The following is an 18,041-nucleotide window of genomic DNA, read 5'->3' as shown; positions in this document are numbered from 1 at the left end:
TTTTCTGCCTCCCTCCTGAAAATTCTCTGCAGAATTTTCAAACTTCTTCATATTTTCAAACCAAGAGGTGACTGACTGACCTTAACAAATTCTGTGAAAGATATGGCGCTGTCTCCATCCTGATCAGCCTCCTGGATGGTCCTGTCTGCAATGCTGCCTAGCTGCTCATCTGAGATATTTACTCCGACCATCATACGTAGCACCTAGAGGACCAAAAACCAAGAGTTACAGGAGATTTGGGGGCCAGGGGGACTCTTTTACTAAGATAAAAGAAAAAGCCCACTCCCACCCTCTTTTCTTTTGATTTGTCCTCAAATATGACAGCCAGAGTGGGAACGCTTGTCTTCTCATCTAAGCCATTCTAGACAATGATATAAGCAGAAGTCTCTGGCAAGGTCACTGGATAGGAAGGCAAAGCTTCACTGGGGGGTGAGTCCTTTGGATTTTCTCTTCCCATTCTTTCTGTCTGGAATATAGAGACGATGCTTTGGTGGTATAGCAGCCATTCTGGGACTGTGAGGTGAAAGTCCTCTGTGTTACGCACACCAGAGCAAGAATACAGAAGCATGTTCCTGGACATCACGTAGGTTCTGTATCAATCAAGATAATCTAGCCCCAGATTTCTTGTTGCATGAGGCAAGCTAGTTCTTATTGGTTTAAGTCAGTTTGGTAGGGCTTTCTAGGAATCCCACATGAATGCACTCCTCTTTGAAGCAGCACATTTACCCAGCTATCCCTAAAGTATATCCAAGAAACATAAAGATCTTTGAAGAGTTAAATATGAAACCCTTCTTTTTAGAAAAATAACAAGCACATTTAAAGGGCTGTAGTAAAGAAGATTGAACACTGTTTCACCAAATTTGCTCCAAACATAACAATGAACCCCTCCCCCCAATTCACCTAACATCTTTAGGCTATAAACATAACTTTGAAAATTGCTACTTTAGGGCAGCCCAGGTGGCTCAGCGGTTTAGCGCCACCTTCAGCCCAGGTGTGATCCTGGAGACCTGGAATCGAGTCCCATGTCAGGTTCCCTGCATGGAGCCTATTTCTCCCTCTGCCTCTGTCTCTGCCTCTCTCTGTGTGTCTTTCATGAATAAATAAATAAGAGTAAGAAAGAAAAAAAAAAAAGGAAAATTGCTACTTTTTTAAAAAATATTTTTTTAAATTTTTATTTATTTATGATAGGCACACAGTGAGAGAGAGAGAGGCAGAGACACAGGCAGAGGGAGAAGCAGGCTCCATGCACTGGGAGCCCGACGTGGGATTCGATCCCGGGTCTCCAGGATCGTGCCCTGGGCCAAAGGCAGGCGCTAAACCGCTGCGCCACCCAGGGATCCCCAGAAAATTGCTACTTTAAACAAAATAAGCAACTGTAGTGGTACGACCTCTTAGTATGAAATGGGGGACAGGGTGCTTTTGTGATGCCTTCCATCACTGTAGTCAGTCACCTCTGGCTTCAGAGGTAAGAGCTAAGCTTTCCCATTGAAAGAAAGACTTTCTGGCCCAGCTGTTCATAGGCCTCCTCTTCCTCACTCCTTTACATCCTTTCCAATCTCATGACACAGATTTTTGAAAAGTAATTACAGGATTTTCTGAAAAGAAAAAAAGCTGAAATACTAATTTGCATCAATACTGGTTTTTCTTTTCACAAAATATTTTTTTAAGATTTTATTTATTTCATGAGAAAGAGAGAGAGAGAGAGAGAGAGAGAGAGTCAGGGAAAGGAGAAGCAGGCTCCCTGCAGGGAGCCTGATGCCAGACTCAATCCCGGGATCACAACCTGAGCCAAAGGCAGATGCTCAACCACTGAGCTACCCAGGTGCCCCTCACAAAATGATTCTTGAAAATTGGAAGTTTTACATTTGGAGGTACAAAGATAGACAAATTGAAAGATCAATAAGGAGGCAACTTGGGGCACCCGGGTGGCACAGTCAGTTAAGTGTCTGACTCGTGGTTTTGGCTCTGGTCATGATTTCATGGCCCTGAGATGGAGCCCTGCCTTGGGCTCTGTGCTCAGCAGAGAGTCTGCTTGACGATTTCTCTTTCTCACCTTCTGCCCCTCCCCCATTCACACACAAGTTCACAAGCTCTCTTTTTCCCTCTTTCTCTCAAAACAAAAAAAAAAATCTTAAAAAGGCAGTCTTGGCAAAAATAATGAACAGCCAAGCCATTTGCCATCTTCTGATTGTGTATGGCTGACTAGACAAGTCCATCTTCAAATAGCAGCTTCTTCAGGTCTCAGTCCAATTATTCTCTGAAGAGTTTTATTTTTACAATTAGAGAACTGTATTGAGCATGTGTGCCCTGTGGGGAGAGGAATGGTGTTGTCTGAAGAATCACTCATTCAATCTGTTAATGAGGACAATAGGGCCTAGAAGTGGCTTGATCCAGGTCATAGTAACCAGTGGTTCTCACTGTCTGCCAGGCCTCTGCACCCAGTCAGTATTCCAGAGCCATTCAGGGTTCTAGTTGGAAATTCATTAGCAAATAGGATTTCTATTATTACTACTTTTTTTTTTTAAGATTTATTTATTTATTAGAGAAAAAGAGAGAGAGAGAGAGAATGAGCAGAGGGAGAGGCAGAGAATGCTGAGCAGACTTCCTGATGAGCACAGAGCCAGACATGGGGCTTGATCCCACAAACCCAAGATCATGACCTAAGATGAAATCAAGAGTTGGATGCTCAACTGACTGAGCAAGGCACCCCTGTCATAACACTTGCTAATATCTGGTAAGGTTTGTTGTATATTCCTTACATCAGTGTAAGAAAGCTCCCTTCTATCTGTTTTTCTAAGATTTTCTTTTTTTTTTAAGAAATATGGAATGCTTCACAAATTTGAGTGTCATCTTTGTGTAGGGGCCACGTTAATGTTCTCTACATCATTCTAATTGTACTCTATATGTTGCCGAAGCGAGTACTTGCTAAGACATTTTTTAAAAATCATGAATGGAGGGGATCCCTGGGTGGCTCAGCGGTTTAGCGCCTGCCTTTGGCCCAGGGTGCGATCCTGGAGTCCCAGGATCGAGTCCCATGTCGGGCTCCCGGCATGGAGCCTGCTTCTCCCTCCTCCTGTGTCTGTGTCTCTGCCTCTCTCTCTCTCTCTCTCTCTCATAAATAAATAAATAAATAAATAAATAAATAAATAAATAAATAAATAAATCTTTTTAAAAAATCATGAATGGAGGCCGATGTCTAGGTGGCTCAGTGGTTGAGCGTCTCCCTTTGGCTCGGGGCATGAACCCTGGGTCCTGGGATCAAGTCCCACACCGGGCTTCCTGCACAGGGCCTGCTTCTCCCTCTGCTTATGTCTCTGCCTCTTTCTTTGTGTGTATCATAAATAAATAAATCTTAAAAAAAAAAAACCATGAATGGATGATGAATTTTATCTAATGCTTTTATTCTGTGGAAAAGACAACTCAATTTTTCTACTTTAATCTGTTAATGTGGCAAAATATATTGATTGATTTTCTAATTTTATTTTTTTAAAAAGATTTTATTTATTCATGAGAGACACAGAGAGAGAGGCAAAGATGTAGGCAGAGGGAGAAGCAGGGTCCCTGTGGGGAGCCTGATACGGGACTTGATCCCAGGACCCTGGGACCATGACCTGAGTCAAAGACAGAAGCTCAATTGCTGAGCTACCCAGGGGTCCTTGATTTTCTAATTTTAAAGCAACTTTGAATTCCTGAAATAAACCCACTTTGGCTAAAGTCCAGCATCCTTTGTATAACTGCTGGACTTAATGTATCAGTATTTTGTTTAGCATTTTTACATCTATGTGAATGAAAGAAATTGCACTGTAATGTCCTTATGCAGTCTTTACAAGGTTTTCACATCAAAGTTACGCTAGCCTCATAGAGTAGAGCAACTATCATCTATTGCAGCATAATTGATACATACAATAAACTATACATATTTAAAATGTGCAATCTGTCACGTTTTGACATATGTAGACACACATAAAACCACTACCACAATCAAGAATAATGTACATATCAAGCATCCCCCCAAATCCCCCCAAATCCCCAGGGCTTTTTATTTAAAAATCACACTAGGAATAGCCACTTAACCTTCCCTTAGGATAAACTCACCATGAACTTTTAAACATCCACTGAATAGTTAAGAACTGTATATCTCCAAATATTTGAGACATGGCAGTGAAGGTGAAACTGTTTTCTTCTCACGTTGGTAAGATCTTCATATCCTCTTTCTGCTAGGATAAAACTAGCTCTTTGACATGATAGTCCACGAACATATTTGTCCTAAAGTCATTTTGAGCCTGAGGAACACTCTAATGGCACTGACTGGCACTCTGGCCATATATATGATCTCTCTACTCCTTGCCTCTTTTTTTTTTTTTTTTGCCTCTGGCTTTTTAAAATCCTAACAAAAATCAATCTACCACTCCAAAAAATCTTTCTGGCAGCCAGATTTGGGCCAGCGGATGAAAACATTCAACTATAGAGGGACTACCTCTGTCTTTTTCCCTCAGAATTTAGCCCATATATAGCAATTTTCAATAAAGTATTTCTTCTCAGTGAAGAAAAAGATATCCCCAACTCAAAAGCAAAGAACAACAACAACAAAAAAAGCAAAGAACACTAGCACTGACCTGCAGACTGTTTTGAATTTTGCTCAGACACAGAAATACAGGAATACTTTAGGCTGGTCCTTAATCTGGCCAAGTAATCCTCAGCTTGGGAGACTCCTCAAAACACTGAATGAATTCAGATTTCCTTTGGGGTGAGTGGAACCCACTTTACTTTTTAGTTGTATCTTGAAATAGAGAAATCTCCCCAGGAAATTCCTGAATGTATTAGCTTCCTAGGGTCCTCCAGACTCATAAATATTAAAGAAAAGAAAAAAAAAAGAGAAAGTGGGGGAGAGAAGAAAAGAAAGAAAAGGAATGGAAAGAAAAGGAAAAGGAGGGATCCCTGGGTGGCACAGCGGTTTGGCGCCTGCCTTTAGCCCAGGGCGCGATCCTGGAGACCCGGGATCGAATCCCACGTCCGGCTCCCGGTGCATGGAGCCTGCTTCTCCCTCTGCCTGTGTCTCTGCCTCTTTCTCTCTGTGACTATCATAAATAAATAAAAATTTAAAAAAAAAAAAAAAAAGAAAAGGAAAAGGAAGAAAGGAAGTGGAGAAGGGAAGAGGAGGTCAATGCTAAGAGGATGAAATGCTAGTCACTGCTAGTGGGAGGACAAGAGCAACAAAGGACAGTGAGCAGTCGGCTCAGCGTACATCAGCCTGGCAACAATTCCTTGACTCTTATGTCAAGCCCAGGGACAGACAGGACAGAAGCATTTACCTAACTATCACCAGAATTACCTGGACATCAATAAGCTTGATAAAGCAATAGTTGAACTATCTGAATTAGACCATCTCGCATAGTTTAGCTCTGCCAGTCAGCACCTAAGAGACATTTAGTTGGCTTTTAAATAGCAAAGACATCTCGCTTGGAGAACTCAATGAGCCATTTCACGTTTCCAGCCATTTCACTGGACTGTGCACCAGCATGTGTTAAATAAATGCTTACTGAAAGAACAATTCCCGCTCAAAAGAACAAGCAAGCAGAGCCCAAACAAGTTGTACACGTGCATGGCAGCTCTCCCACCTACCTGTAACAGTTCATCACGGGAAATCTTGTCATCTTTATCCAAGTCATAGAGTCGAAAAGCAACTGGTAGGGGAAAACGAGAAGTTACTGGAAATTAGTAGTGTTTTGCCCTTTCTCAAGGAAGTAAATATGTAAAGACACCAGACAGAAAACTGACAACAAATAGTTTTTCAAGAACAACTGACATGACTTCTGGATCTTTTAAAGACATTATGACATTTAAGAAATTGAAATGTATCTCATAACTGATGGCATCTTAACCTTGATAAAATACAACCCCTTTTTAAAAAATTTTTTATTTATTTATGATAGTCACACAGAGAGAGAGAGAGAGGCAGAGACATAGGCAGAGGGAGAAGCAGGCTCCATGCACCGGGAGCCCGACGTGGGATTCGATCCCGGGTCTCCAGGATCGCGGCCTGGGCCAAAGGCAGGCACCAAACCGCTGCGCCACCCAGGGATCCCAATACAACCCCTCTTAAGGCAAATTAGAAAGCTTAATAAAAAGAAAAAATTAAATGTACTTTTTCTTACCTTAGAATGTTTACACTTACAAATCTGTAAGTGGTTCTATTTTTTTTTTTTTTTAAGATTTATTTATTTACTGATGAGAGACACACAGAGAGAGGCAGAGACCTGGCAGAGGGAAGCAGGCTTCCCGTAGGGAGCCGGATGTGGGACACGATCCTGGATCCTGGGATCATGCCCTGAACCAAAGGCAGACTCCCAACTGCTGAGCCACCCAGATGTCCCTGTAAGTGGTTCTATAACACGAGGTCATCTCACCAAACCCATCAAGTCTATTTCATACCGTTCAGAGGGAGGCAAGAATAGGAGCCATGGAAGCAAAGGAGCTGCTGACTATACAAAATACTGCTCTTGGAAAATGGCCACTTTGGCAAATTTGTGCCAAGTTTCAAATAACTTGGAGCCCTGAAAATAAAGAACTTCAGTTTCAAATAAAAATGCTAAGAATTTGATGGTCTCCTGGACTTATCATGTTTCTCTCTCTTTAATAATATGTAAGTCTTCTAGAAACTAGGATATATGAAAGAATTCAGAAAAGCAAAAATCATTCAGACAGTGCCATGTTGCTAAAGAGCTACCATGTGAAGAGTGTGTGGCAGTTATGCCTTTCTGGTTCAAGTAACATTTGAACATGTTCTGAAAAGATAAATCTTCTATTGGGTGGCATCCTAGGTAGAGCTCACACTAGGCCCAAAGGCATTAGAACATGGATGAACATCTCAGTGTTTAAACATCATCCCCCCTCCACCTCCTATCCTTGCCAAAAAAGGAGTCCACTAAAAATTGGAAGTAAAAATTTTAGAAAAATTTAACTTCTTTGCTGTGAGATACATATCAGAATTCTAGAGGGGGAAGGGCACCTAGCTGACTCAGTCCGTATAGCACGCAACTCTCGATCTTGCATTTGTAACTTCAAGCCCCACACTGGATATAGATTACTTAAATAAATAAATTTCAAAAAAATTCTAGAGGAGGGAATTACTGGGAGACTTTCTCTAATGCTTGTTTTCTTTAATTTGGTTAGTTAACTTTATCAAATTTGAGAATTTACATGCTTAGGAGGTTTAGATTGCAAAGAAAAGAAGACCAGGGGCAGCCTGGGTGGCTTAGCGGTTTAGCGCGGCCTTCAGCCCAGGGCATGATCCTGGAGACCTGGATCAAGTCCCACTCGGGCTTTCCTGTATGGAGCCTGCTTCACCCTCTACCTGTGTTCTCTGCCTCTCTCTCTGTGTCTCTCATGAATAAATAAAAATCTCAAAAAAAAAAAAAAAAAAAAAAGACCAGGATCATTAGTATTCCTAAAGAATATGTGTTTATTTTTTTATTTTTTTTTTTTAAGATTTATTTATGATAGACCTAGAGAGAGAGAAAGAGGCAGAGGCACAGGCAGAGGGAGAAGCAGGCTCCATGCCGGGAGCCCGACGTGGGACTCAATCCCGGAACTCCGGGATCATGCCCAGGGCCAAAGGCAGGCGCGAAACCGCTGAGCCACCCAGGGATCCCCGGAATTTGTGTTTAATATATTCCCCAGAGTGAACAGACACACACATACCCGTATATGTTTTTAAGTTTAAAATACATAAAATGTGTTATCTACTAAACACTCTTAAGGATGATTTTAGAATGCAAATCTGTTTGCTATGTAACCCACAAATAACTGTTTCTGAATTTTTTTTTAAACTATTTTATTTTTTAAAAAGTAATCAGGGATCCCTGGGTGGCACAGCGGTTTAGCGCCTGCCTTTGGCCCAGGGCACGATCCTGGAGACCCGGGATCGAATCCCACGTCGGGCTCCCGGTGCATGGAGCCTGCTTCTCTCTCTGCCTGTGTCTCTGCCTCTCTCTCTCTGTGTGTGTGACTATCATAAATAAATAAAAAAAAAAAAAAAAAAAAAAAAAAAGTAATCACACCTAATGTGGGACTTGAACTCATGACCTCAAGATCAAGAGTAGCATGCTCTACCAACTGAGCTAGCCAGGCGTTCCGGTTTCTGAATTTTTTAATCAGCTGTTATATACATATCCCTTCTGTCAAGGTACTTACAGAAGCCTGAACTGCTAATTTTTTTTTTAAGATTTTATTTATTTATTCATGAGAGACACAGAGAGAGAGAGAGAGGCAGAGACATAGGCAGAGGGAGAAGCAGACTCCATGCAGGGAGCCTGATGTGGGACCCGGGTCTCCAGGATCAGGCCCTGGGTTGAAGGTGGCGCTAAACCACTGAGCCACCCAGGCTGCCCTAAATTTTTTTTAGATTTATTTATTTATTTGAGAGAGAGAGAGAGAGAACGCGCAAATGTGGGAGCAGGAAGAAGGGCAAAGGGAGAGAATCTCAAGCAGACTCTTCACTGAGAGCAGAGCCTGACATGGGGCTCAATCTCAGGACCCTGAGATCATGGCCTAAACTGAAATCAAGAGTCAGGTGCTTAACTGACTGAGCCATCCAGGTGCTCCCTTAACTGCTAGTTCTTAAAACTCAGCTGCCAAGGACTAAATGTTTGTATCCTCCCAAAATTCTTATGTTGGAACTCTGAATCCCCACTGTGATGCTATTAAGGGGTGAGGCCTTTGGGAGATAATTAGGGTTTGATCAGGTCATGAGGATGTGGCCTTCATGATGGAATTAATGCCCTTATTAAAACTAGAAACAGGAAATCTCTCTTCTTTGCTGTTTCTACCTCCCTCCCCATGTGAGGATACAGCAAGGAAAGGGGGGCTCCTCTGGGTAAAGCAGGAAGACCCCCACGAAGAACCTGACTGTGCTGGCAACCTGTTCTCAGACTTCCAGTCTCCAGAAATGTGAGAAATGTCTGTTGTTTAAGTCACTCAGTCTATGGTGTTCTGTTACAGCAGCCTGAGCAGAGGAAGACATTGGCAGAGACGTAAATGCAGAGATTACCTGATAGGACCTTTGAGAAAAAAACCACAGCATTAGTTGTTGTTTCTTAACTGACTTGGATTCCTATCAGGCAGTTCTGGCCCTAAACCAGCAATGACATTTTCGCCAAGATAACAAATGCTCAAACGACTGAGCCATTTGTTAACATTTCTGTCTTTCCTCTTCTCATCTCTCTTTTATCTCCCCATTCTTTGGTCCTATGATTTGGACTCTCCTAATCCAGAGCTGTCTTCTTGCTTTAAATGCTTTCTGGTGCTCACGATTCCCAAATGTGCAACTCCAGCTTAGACCACTCCTCTGAGCTCCTGACACTGATGTCAAAGCGATATGGCTTAAGACTCTGGCTCTGCTGAATTCTGGCTCTGAGAGTTACTACCTATGGAAACGTGATCAAATTATTTGACCTCTTCATGCCTCATACACCCAAAAGGTGTAATCAAAATGAGGATAACAGAATCCACCACATAAGGTTGTGAGGACTAATGAGTTGATACATGAAAGACACTTGAAACAGTGCTGGGCACACAGTAAGAGTTCAATAAATGTCATCTACCTCCCATTACCTCTTTATCCTCCTTTGAAACCACTCACTACTTTCTTGGTAATGCTTTGTTCTCTGAACATTCCAAGTATTCATTTACCCCCATTGTTCCCTGTGCCTAGACCTCTCTTCTGTTCTTCTCATGTTCTGCTCTGTTTAGCTCAGAGAGGCTTTCACTCATGAATCCTTCTAATGCAGCGGCATTCCCTATCACTTTCTCATCTCACCTTATTCGTTTCCTTCACAGACCTTGCCATGATCATGAACGTTGTTTCTTCATCTTTTTTCTTCTTCTTTTTTTTTAAAGTAGGCTCCATGCCCAGAGTGGGGCCCAACACAAGGCTTGAACTCATGACCCCGAGATCTAGACCTGAGCTGAGATCAAGAGTTGGACACTTAATTAAGCCAACCAGGCACCCCATCTCTATTTTTCCATGTGGTCTGTCTCCCTTATTAGATCGTAAGCTCTCTGAAAGCAAAGATCTTATCTGATTTATGAATCATTGTATCATAGGACTAAATTAGTGCCTGGCATACAGGAGGAGTTGCTCAAACATTTGCTTAATGAAAGACCAGTGAATGATCTCAGTCAAATCTTTACCTTTTAGACACTGATTCTTCTTTAAAAAAAAAAAAAAAAAAAAACTGTGGTAAAATATACCTAAAATTTACCATTTTGACTCTTTTACAATGTACAGTTAAAGTACTTTCACATTGTTGTGTAAACACCACCACCACCACCACCCATCTCCAGAACTTTTTCATCTTCCCCATGAAACTCTGACCCATTAAACAAGAACTCCCCATTTTCCCCCATCTCTAGTCTCTGACAACTTTCTGTGAATTTATGCTACTCTAGGAACCTCATATAAGAAGAATCAAACAGGGGCAGACCAGGTGGCTCAGCAGTTTAGCACCGCCTTCAGCCCAGGGCGTGATCCTGGAGTTCTGGGATCGAGTCCCACGTCGGGCTCCCTGCATGGAGCCTGCTTCTCCCTCTGCCTAGGTCTCTGCCTCTATGTGTCTCTCATGAATAAATAAAATCTTAAAAAAAAAAGAATCAAACAATATCTATCCTTTTGTCTAGCTTGTTTTTTTTTTTAAGCCTGAGTAGGTTCATCCCCATGCAGCATGTGGCAGAATCTCCTTTTTTGAGACCAAATAAGGTCTCACTGTCTGTACGTAACACACTTTTTGTATCCTTTCATCTTTCTTTTTTTTTTTTTAAAGATTTTATTTATTTATTTGAGAGAGTGACAGAGCAAGCATGAACAAGGTGGTGAGGGGATGGGCAGAGGGAGACGGAGAAGCAGACTCCCCTCTGAGCAGGGAGCTGATGCAGGGCTTGATCCCAGGACCCTGGGATCATGACCTGAGCTGAAGGCAGATGCTTAACCACCTAAGCCACCCAGGCGCCCCTCCTTTCATCTTTCAATGGACATTTGGGTTGCTTCCACCTTTTAGCTATCGCAAATATACTGCTCACGGTTTCTTCTTGGCTACTCTCCCTAACTCCACTTTACAATATTTCCTCATCATTCAAATATAAGAGCTTCATGCAGACTCCTTATTTCCCACATCATTCATTATGTGTTGTAAAAAACTTCAGGGGTGCCTTGGTGGTCATCTAGTGAAGCATCAGCCTTCGGCTCAGGTCATGGTCCTACAGTCATGGGATTGGGCCCTGAATGTAGTTTCCTGCTCAGTAGAGTCTACGCCCCCCTGCTCATGCTCTCACTCTCTCAAATAAATAAATTAAACATCTTTTTAAAAAACCTACAAAACTTCAATCATCTAAGACAATTAGAATATCAACAGGGAAGCTTATAGATCTCTCCCTTACTTACCACACATACCCTGGACCACTGTAAGGTGGGTTGTACCTTTCATGTAAGACATAACCTCACTGATCTGAAAAGGAGAGCAATTCGGAACAATTCCTTAAGGACAAACAGATCAGTAGTGCTATGTGTGCTTGGGCCTGTGCCTACATAGGTACAGTTAAGCCTTGGTGGTTGTCCTTGACATTCTTTCACAGGAGCATAAAAAAAGAAATAGAACCGAATGTGCTGTCAGAGTTCCTACTCTATGTAAAAGATGGATCATAATCAAATTTGGTTCTAGAAACTCATATTTTTAAGTAGGTAAATGTGGAAGGTAAATGTGTCTTAATGGCAAATATGTTGCTAGATATACAATGTTCAATTGCTCTTAGTTTACACCAAGAGGTGCCATCTTGCTTGGTTCTTTAGCTCAGTGGGAAATTCAGAGAAAACCGATATACAAACAGAAGTAGAGACACAAGACTCCTCCATGGCTTTGGTTTCACTGATCTAATCACATGAACATGATCCCAACAGATAGAGTGCATGAGAATTCTAATTGGTTTTCAGCTTCCTGTGAAGTTGGTCTGAAATTCAAGACTAAAGTAATGGAAAAACTATGTATAACCTTCACAGTACTTTGCTTTTATTTTATCTTATTCTGAAGTTTGCCATTTCTAGGGTCACCTGGCTAGCTCAGTTGGTAGAATATGCAACTCTTGATCTCTGGATTATGAGTTCAAGCCCCATATTGGGCATGGAGCCTACTTAAAAAAAATAAGAAGGCAGGAAGGAAGAAGTAAGGAAGGAAAAGAAACAAAGTTTGCCAGTTCTGTGTCATTCTGTGCCTTCCTTCCTTCCTAAACAGACTCTCATCCACAGCTATCTCTCTCCCATTAGATGTGAACAGGGAAACATACAGCCTAGTTGCTGATGAAAGCCATCATGTGACCACAAGGAGCCATGCCTTTGGATGAAGCAGATCATAAGGATGGCAGAGCAGAGCAATAGAAACAAACACAATAAACTCTGACATCTGCCTCACCTGATTTGTGTTTGTTTGTTTTTAAAGATTTTATTCATTCATAAGAGACACATAAAGAGAGGCAGAGACATAGACTGAGGGACAAGCAGTCTCCCTGGCAAGGAGCCTGATGCGGGACTCGCCCAGATCCCAGGGTCACGCCCGGGGCCAAAGGCAGACAGTCACTGAGCCACCCTGGCGTCCCTGTCTCACCTGATTTGTAAAGTGAGATAATATACTTTCTTATTGTTGAATCCAGATGAGTCAGCTAAAGGTATATCCTAACAGATATACCAAGTAACTACCAAATCTGTTTGGAATATTTTCTTCAAGGTCAGTGTGAATTAAGGCACACAGGCCACAGCAATTTATAAAGGAAACAAATTACAAAGAAAGGACTCTAATCCATATATTGCATAAAATATCTGGATCAAGACATGGGAATACAAAGCTGAAGAAGTAGAATTTTTTTCTTAACTGTTTGGTAATTTGAAAGGTCTATAATGCAGAAATTTTTAAAAAACCACAAGGGGTCCAATTTGTTTTACCTACTAGTTTTTCTTTTTTTTCTATTGGGGTAAAATACACATTGATGTTATTGTACCATCATCCATCCCATAACTCACTTCATCTTGCAAAACTGACTCTATACCTATTAAATTACTCCCCATTCTCTCCTTCCCCTATCCTCAGCAATCATCATTATATATTTTGTTGATTTTGACTACCTCTAAGTACCCATATCAGTGGACTCATACACTATTTGTCTTTTTGTGACTGGAATCATGATCTCAAGGTTCATCTGTGTTGTGGATTATTGAAATTTCCTTCCTTTTTAAGTCTGAATAATATTCAATTCTATGTATATAGCACAGTTTTGCTTATCCACTCATTTATGGATGGATAAGGAATTGCTTTCTCTTTTAGCTATTGTGAATAACGCTGCTAAGAATGTGGCTATAGCCACATCTCTTCAAGACCTTGCTCTCAATTCTTCTGGATACATAACCAGAAGTGGAAGTCTGAATTATATGGTAGTTCCATTTTTAGTTTTTTTTTTAAAGATTTACTTATTTATTTATTTATGATAGAGAGAGAGAGAGAGAGAGGCAGAGACACAGGAGGAGGGAGAAGCAGGCTCCATGCCGGGAGCCCGACGTGGGACTGGATCCCAGGACTCCAGGATCGCGCCCTGGGCCAAAGGCAGGTAGGTGGTGCTCAATCACTGAGCCACCCAGGGAGCCCCCATTTTTAGTTTTTTGAGGAACCACGGCACTGTTTTCCACAGGGTTATACCACTTTACATTTCCACCAACAATGCACAAGGGTTCCAATTTCTCTACATCTTTTTAAAAGATTTTTATATATTTATTTGAGAGAGAGTGAGAAAGATCACAAAGGGAGAGGGAGAAGGAAGACAAAACTGACTGAGCCACCCAAGTACCCCCAATTTCTCTAGATCCTTAACAATTCCTGTTATTTTGTGTTATTTTTGTTTATTTTTGATAATAGCCATCATAACAAGTATAAGGTAGTCTTCATTTGCATTACCCTAATAATTACTGTTCATCATCTTTTTTTTTTTTTAAGATTTAATTTATTTATTCATGAGAGACACAGAGAGAGGTAGAGACACAGGCAGAGGAAGAAGCAGGCTCCATGCAGGGAGCCTGATGTGAGACTCGATCCTGGGACTCTGGGACCAAGCCCTGGGCCAAAGGCAGCTGCTCAACTGCTGAGCCACCCAGGCATCCTAAGCATCTGACTCTTGATTTTGGCTCAGGTCATGATCTCAGGGTTGGGGGATCAAGCCCCACTTCAGCTCCACGGGGCTCCTCCTCCTGCTTGCACATCCCCCATCTCTCTATCTCTAAAATAAATAATTGAAATCTTTAAAAAAAAGATCTTCTTTCTGGGGTACCTGGGTAGGGGGAGCTCAGTCCCTTAAACTCTCAACTCTTGATTTTGGCTCAGGTCATGATCTTGGGGTCCTGAGATAGGACCCCAGAATGGGCTCTATGCTCAACAGGGAGTTTGCTTGGAGATTCTCTCCCTCTCTCTCTGCCCCTCCCCATACTGGAGGATGCAAGTGTGCCTGCATTCTGTCTCTCCAATCAATCAATCAATCAATCAATCACAAAGAAGCACTTCTACTCTGTCACAAAGTTGCCTTAATTTTTTTGTCAATTGAATTTCAATATAATTGGTTTTCTTCATAGTCCTATGCATTTGATTTTATGCTTTCAAAAACATTCTGAGATGGGGTCAGTATGATTCAACAGACTGCCAAAGGAATTCATGACTTAAAAAAAGTAGAGCCCATGCTAGGCAGGGAATTCAGGTAATAGGTATGTGTTAGGTCTAATGACCTTTAAAGTCTTCTTTAATCCTGGATTAGAAAAGCAAGCATAGTTTCATTCTACGCTTTCATAAGAGCACAGAATGTCTCTTTACTGTCTTCTCCTTAACCAACTCACTTGATTCACGGATTCTCTCCCTTCGTGATTTGCAAATCATTCCAAATGATGTGATGGCACACAACTTGTAACTAATAGGCAACACCTGAGTCTACTCTACCAGCTGAGTTGTATGCTGACCAAGAGCCAAGTGTATACACTGCCCTAAAACTGTGCTATTTGTACTTTAAAAAAAAAAAAAACTATATAATTAATAAAAAGCAAAACATGTATGTGAAAAGTTATTGTTTCTGTGAAAATTAGACAAATTAGGGACACCTGGGTGGCTCAGCAGTTGAGCACTTGCCTTTGGCCCACGGCGTGATCCTGGAGTCCCGGGATCAAGTCCCACATTGGGCTCCCTGCATGGAGCCTGTTTTTCTCTCTGCCTCTTTCTCTGTGTGTCTTTCATGAATAAATAATTTTTTTAAAAAAATTAGACAAATTACTCCTGAAAGACTCAAAATTAAGTTACTGGAAAAAATGTGTTAACATAAATATGGCAGAACAAGTTTAAGAGATGGAGGAAAAATGTAAACAACAGAAAAATTCTATTTTTGGAATGCTTTACAAGTATCTTTAAGCTCTTTTTCCACTTAAAAGAAACTGTAACCAGAAATCTTAGACATTATAGATGTGCTCTATTCAAAAACATCACATGACTCCCATCAGCAGACTTTTATGAAAATAAACCAAAAAAACTCTTAGTCCCACACTGTACAAAAGATTGTACAGTGAATGTGTTCTTAAATATTTTAAGGTAAAATAAAATGTTAAACCATATATCCTCTTCTGTGATTCTATGTTATAGCTGGCTTTTTCAATTATTAAATTCCTGGTCTGACAATAATGAATAAGAAAATTTCTATTATGCTAATGTCAGAATCAGGCAAACATGTACTAAACATATGCTGAAACTCTGAAAACATTGAGACTCAGACTGTATCAAATGGTATTTAGTCTTGAAAGAAGAAATTAGAATCCATTAACATAAAGTATTCAATACATTTGAGAACTATTTATCAGAGTTCTATTTTCTTCTACGTTATTTTCTTTGTACTTAGCTTTCTGCTCTTCATTAAGGTATCTGATATTGTGGTAAAGAAGAGCAATATTTTACTGTTTTGGTTCAAAAATCTTCCCTGTCCTATATAACAAAACTTATTTCTGCGCTGAAACTCTTTACCTAAAATATCAAGAGAGGAGTAAAGTCATAGCCCCATAGCCAGGGAAATCTGAGGATGTGGCCCAAGTTAAAAGTTTAAGTCTTGGGGCATCTGGGTCTGGGGATTGAGTCCCACATCGGGCTCCCTGCAAGGAGCCTGCTTCTCCCTCTGCTTATGTCTCTGCTTCTCTGTGTCTCTCACAAATAAATAAATACAATCTTAAAAAAAAACAAACAGCTTTTTATTTTTCTTTAAGTCATCCAATAACAACTTGATGGGTCCCATTTATTCTGTGGCTTCAAAGATCTCTCTGTACATCACTGTGCACTCTTGTAAGAGAAGCCTGGGTTCAATCAATGTAATACATTTCCATTTTAACTTGTGTTGAATGAAAAGAGAAGTTCAATTTCAATTTCTGGAAAAGTGTTGTAAGGGATTGAGCAATCTCATAGCCAAGGAAAGGAGGCAAGAGGCAGGGGGACAAAAGTTAAATATTGCACTAAGCCAGCTGTCTACTCCTACTTAACTCCTATCCAGTATCCATCAAATTCTAAAATAGGCTGAGCACGGCCATTCTTCCTTGTGATGGTGCTAGGTCTTATTCACTGTTGTTGCTCTAGGACTCACTACACTGCTTGGTGCATGGTAAGCATTCTCTGAATTTTAAAGATAATATTAGCTGCTAAGTTCTTACTCCTGGGCACTATTTCAAGTATTCGACATATTTTAACTAATTTAATCATCACAACATCCTTATGTGAAACCCCTTAACTTCCCATTTTACAGAAGAGGAAACCAAGGCCCAAATATTTTAAATAATCTGCCCCAAGTCACATGACCAAAAAGAGGCAGAGCTGGAAATCAAACCCAGTCAGTGTAATTCCACAGTCTTGAGCTCTTCATCACTATGCTCTTGTAAAAGCTCGCTCAATGAAGGAATGAGTAAATAAATGATTTGTAAGGAATGAAAGCAAATATTTTAAGCCAGAAAACTTTATCTCCTTACAGTGCAGTTTGTTGCTTCGGCTATTGAGTGGCTCTGGTCCATTCACATCTTTGCTTTTTTCATTATCCTCAATGGGTCGAAAATGAGCCAAAGTTCTCATGAATCCACGGAAGTTTACCTGGTCCTCTCTGATTGGGAAACAGAATAAAAAGAACACCATCTCAATCGGGGTGATTCTTAACTCAATAATATACGGGCAACAGTTTTAGCTAGAGTGGCCTGAAAGTCCATTTAATGAGATCTTTCCCCATATGCATGATTCTTCAGGGCTCATAAAATACCTTTGTTAAGTGTCACCCCAACCTTGTGGGGCAGGTATTATTTTTCCCACATTATAAATGATTAACCAGACTTAGAGAGGTTAACAGAACTCAACACAGTCACCTACTAAAGTTCCTTATAGCTCTTTTCCCAAAAAGGATTTCAAAATAGCACCAGGTACATTACAGCCAAGCCAGGACTTGAATTCACTGCTTCAAACTCTACAGGGAGCATTAAATTAGCTATTTCAACCCAATGACTCCTCAGCCTCAGCCACCAATCATGTTTCCCCTGCAGTCACATACGCCTAGTGATATGTTAAGGTCAAAGTATCCTATGGAAATGCAGCTTTTAAAATAAATAGTTTGTTATAAAAGCAATAAATACATTTTTGGAAATTTAGGGGAACTAGAAAAATAACACTCTTAGCTCTATCAATTACAATTATTGTTAACATATTTTTTCCATTTATTTTTCTAAGCTTTTTGGATAACTGTGAATATACTGCATATACAATTTTCTATCCTGCTTTTTAAAACTTTTAAGCATGTCTCCAATCAATATAAACACTTTGAAATATTTTAAATGTCTGCAAAATAATTGTGTTTCTTATGATTTTATTATCCCCTCGTAGTTGGATAGATCTTTTTCCTATTTCTCATGATCATAATGTTTAGAAGACTTATGTAGAAAGCTTTTCTGGTATTTAAGACTA

General features: G+C 40.6%; 1 protein-coding gene and 1 non-coding gene across 3 annotated transcripts in view; both read right to left on the bottom strand.

Moving 5' to 3' along the window:
* Positions 1-18,041, bottom strand: part of CHP1 (calcineurin like EF-hand protein 1) — a 47,976-nt gene that overhangs the window by 2,113 nt on the left and 27,822 nt on the right. For both annotated transcript variants that reach the window (XM_077880704.1, XM_077880703.1), the window contains 3 exons: positions 17,066-17,193; positions 5,623-5,684; positions 81-203 (listed from right to left, as the gene is read on the bottom strand). In XM_077880704.1, coding sequence (XP_077736830.1) covers positions 81-203; positions 5,623-5,684; positions 17,066-17,193 — 313 coding nt within the window. The remainder of the gene's footprint in view (positions 1-80; positions 204-5,622; positions 5,685-17,065; positions 17,194-18,041) is intronic.
* LOC144303700 (U6 spliceosomal RNA) lies at positions 2,816-2,922 on the bottom strand. The gene has a single exon (XR_013370678.1). It is a non-coding gene; the product is annotated as a U6 spliceosomal RNA (small nuclear RNA).

Source organism: Canis aureus, chromosome 32, assembly GCF_053574225.1.
Source record: "Canis aureus isolate CA01 chromosome 32, VMU_Caureus_v.1.0, whole genome shotgun sequence".
Taxonomy (NCBI): Eukaryota; Metazoa; Chordata; class Mammalia; order Carnivora; family Canidae; genus Canis; species Canis aureus.
The sequence above is the reverse complement of the archived record's forward strand: the minus strand, read 5'-3'. Positions and strand labels throughout refer to the sequence as shown.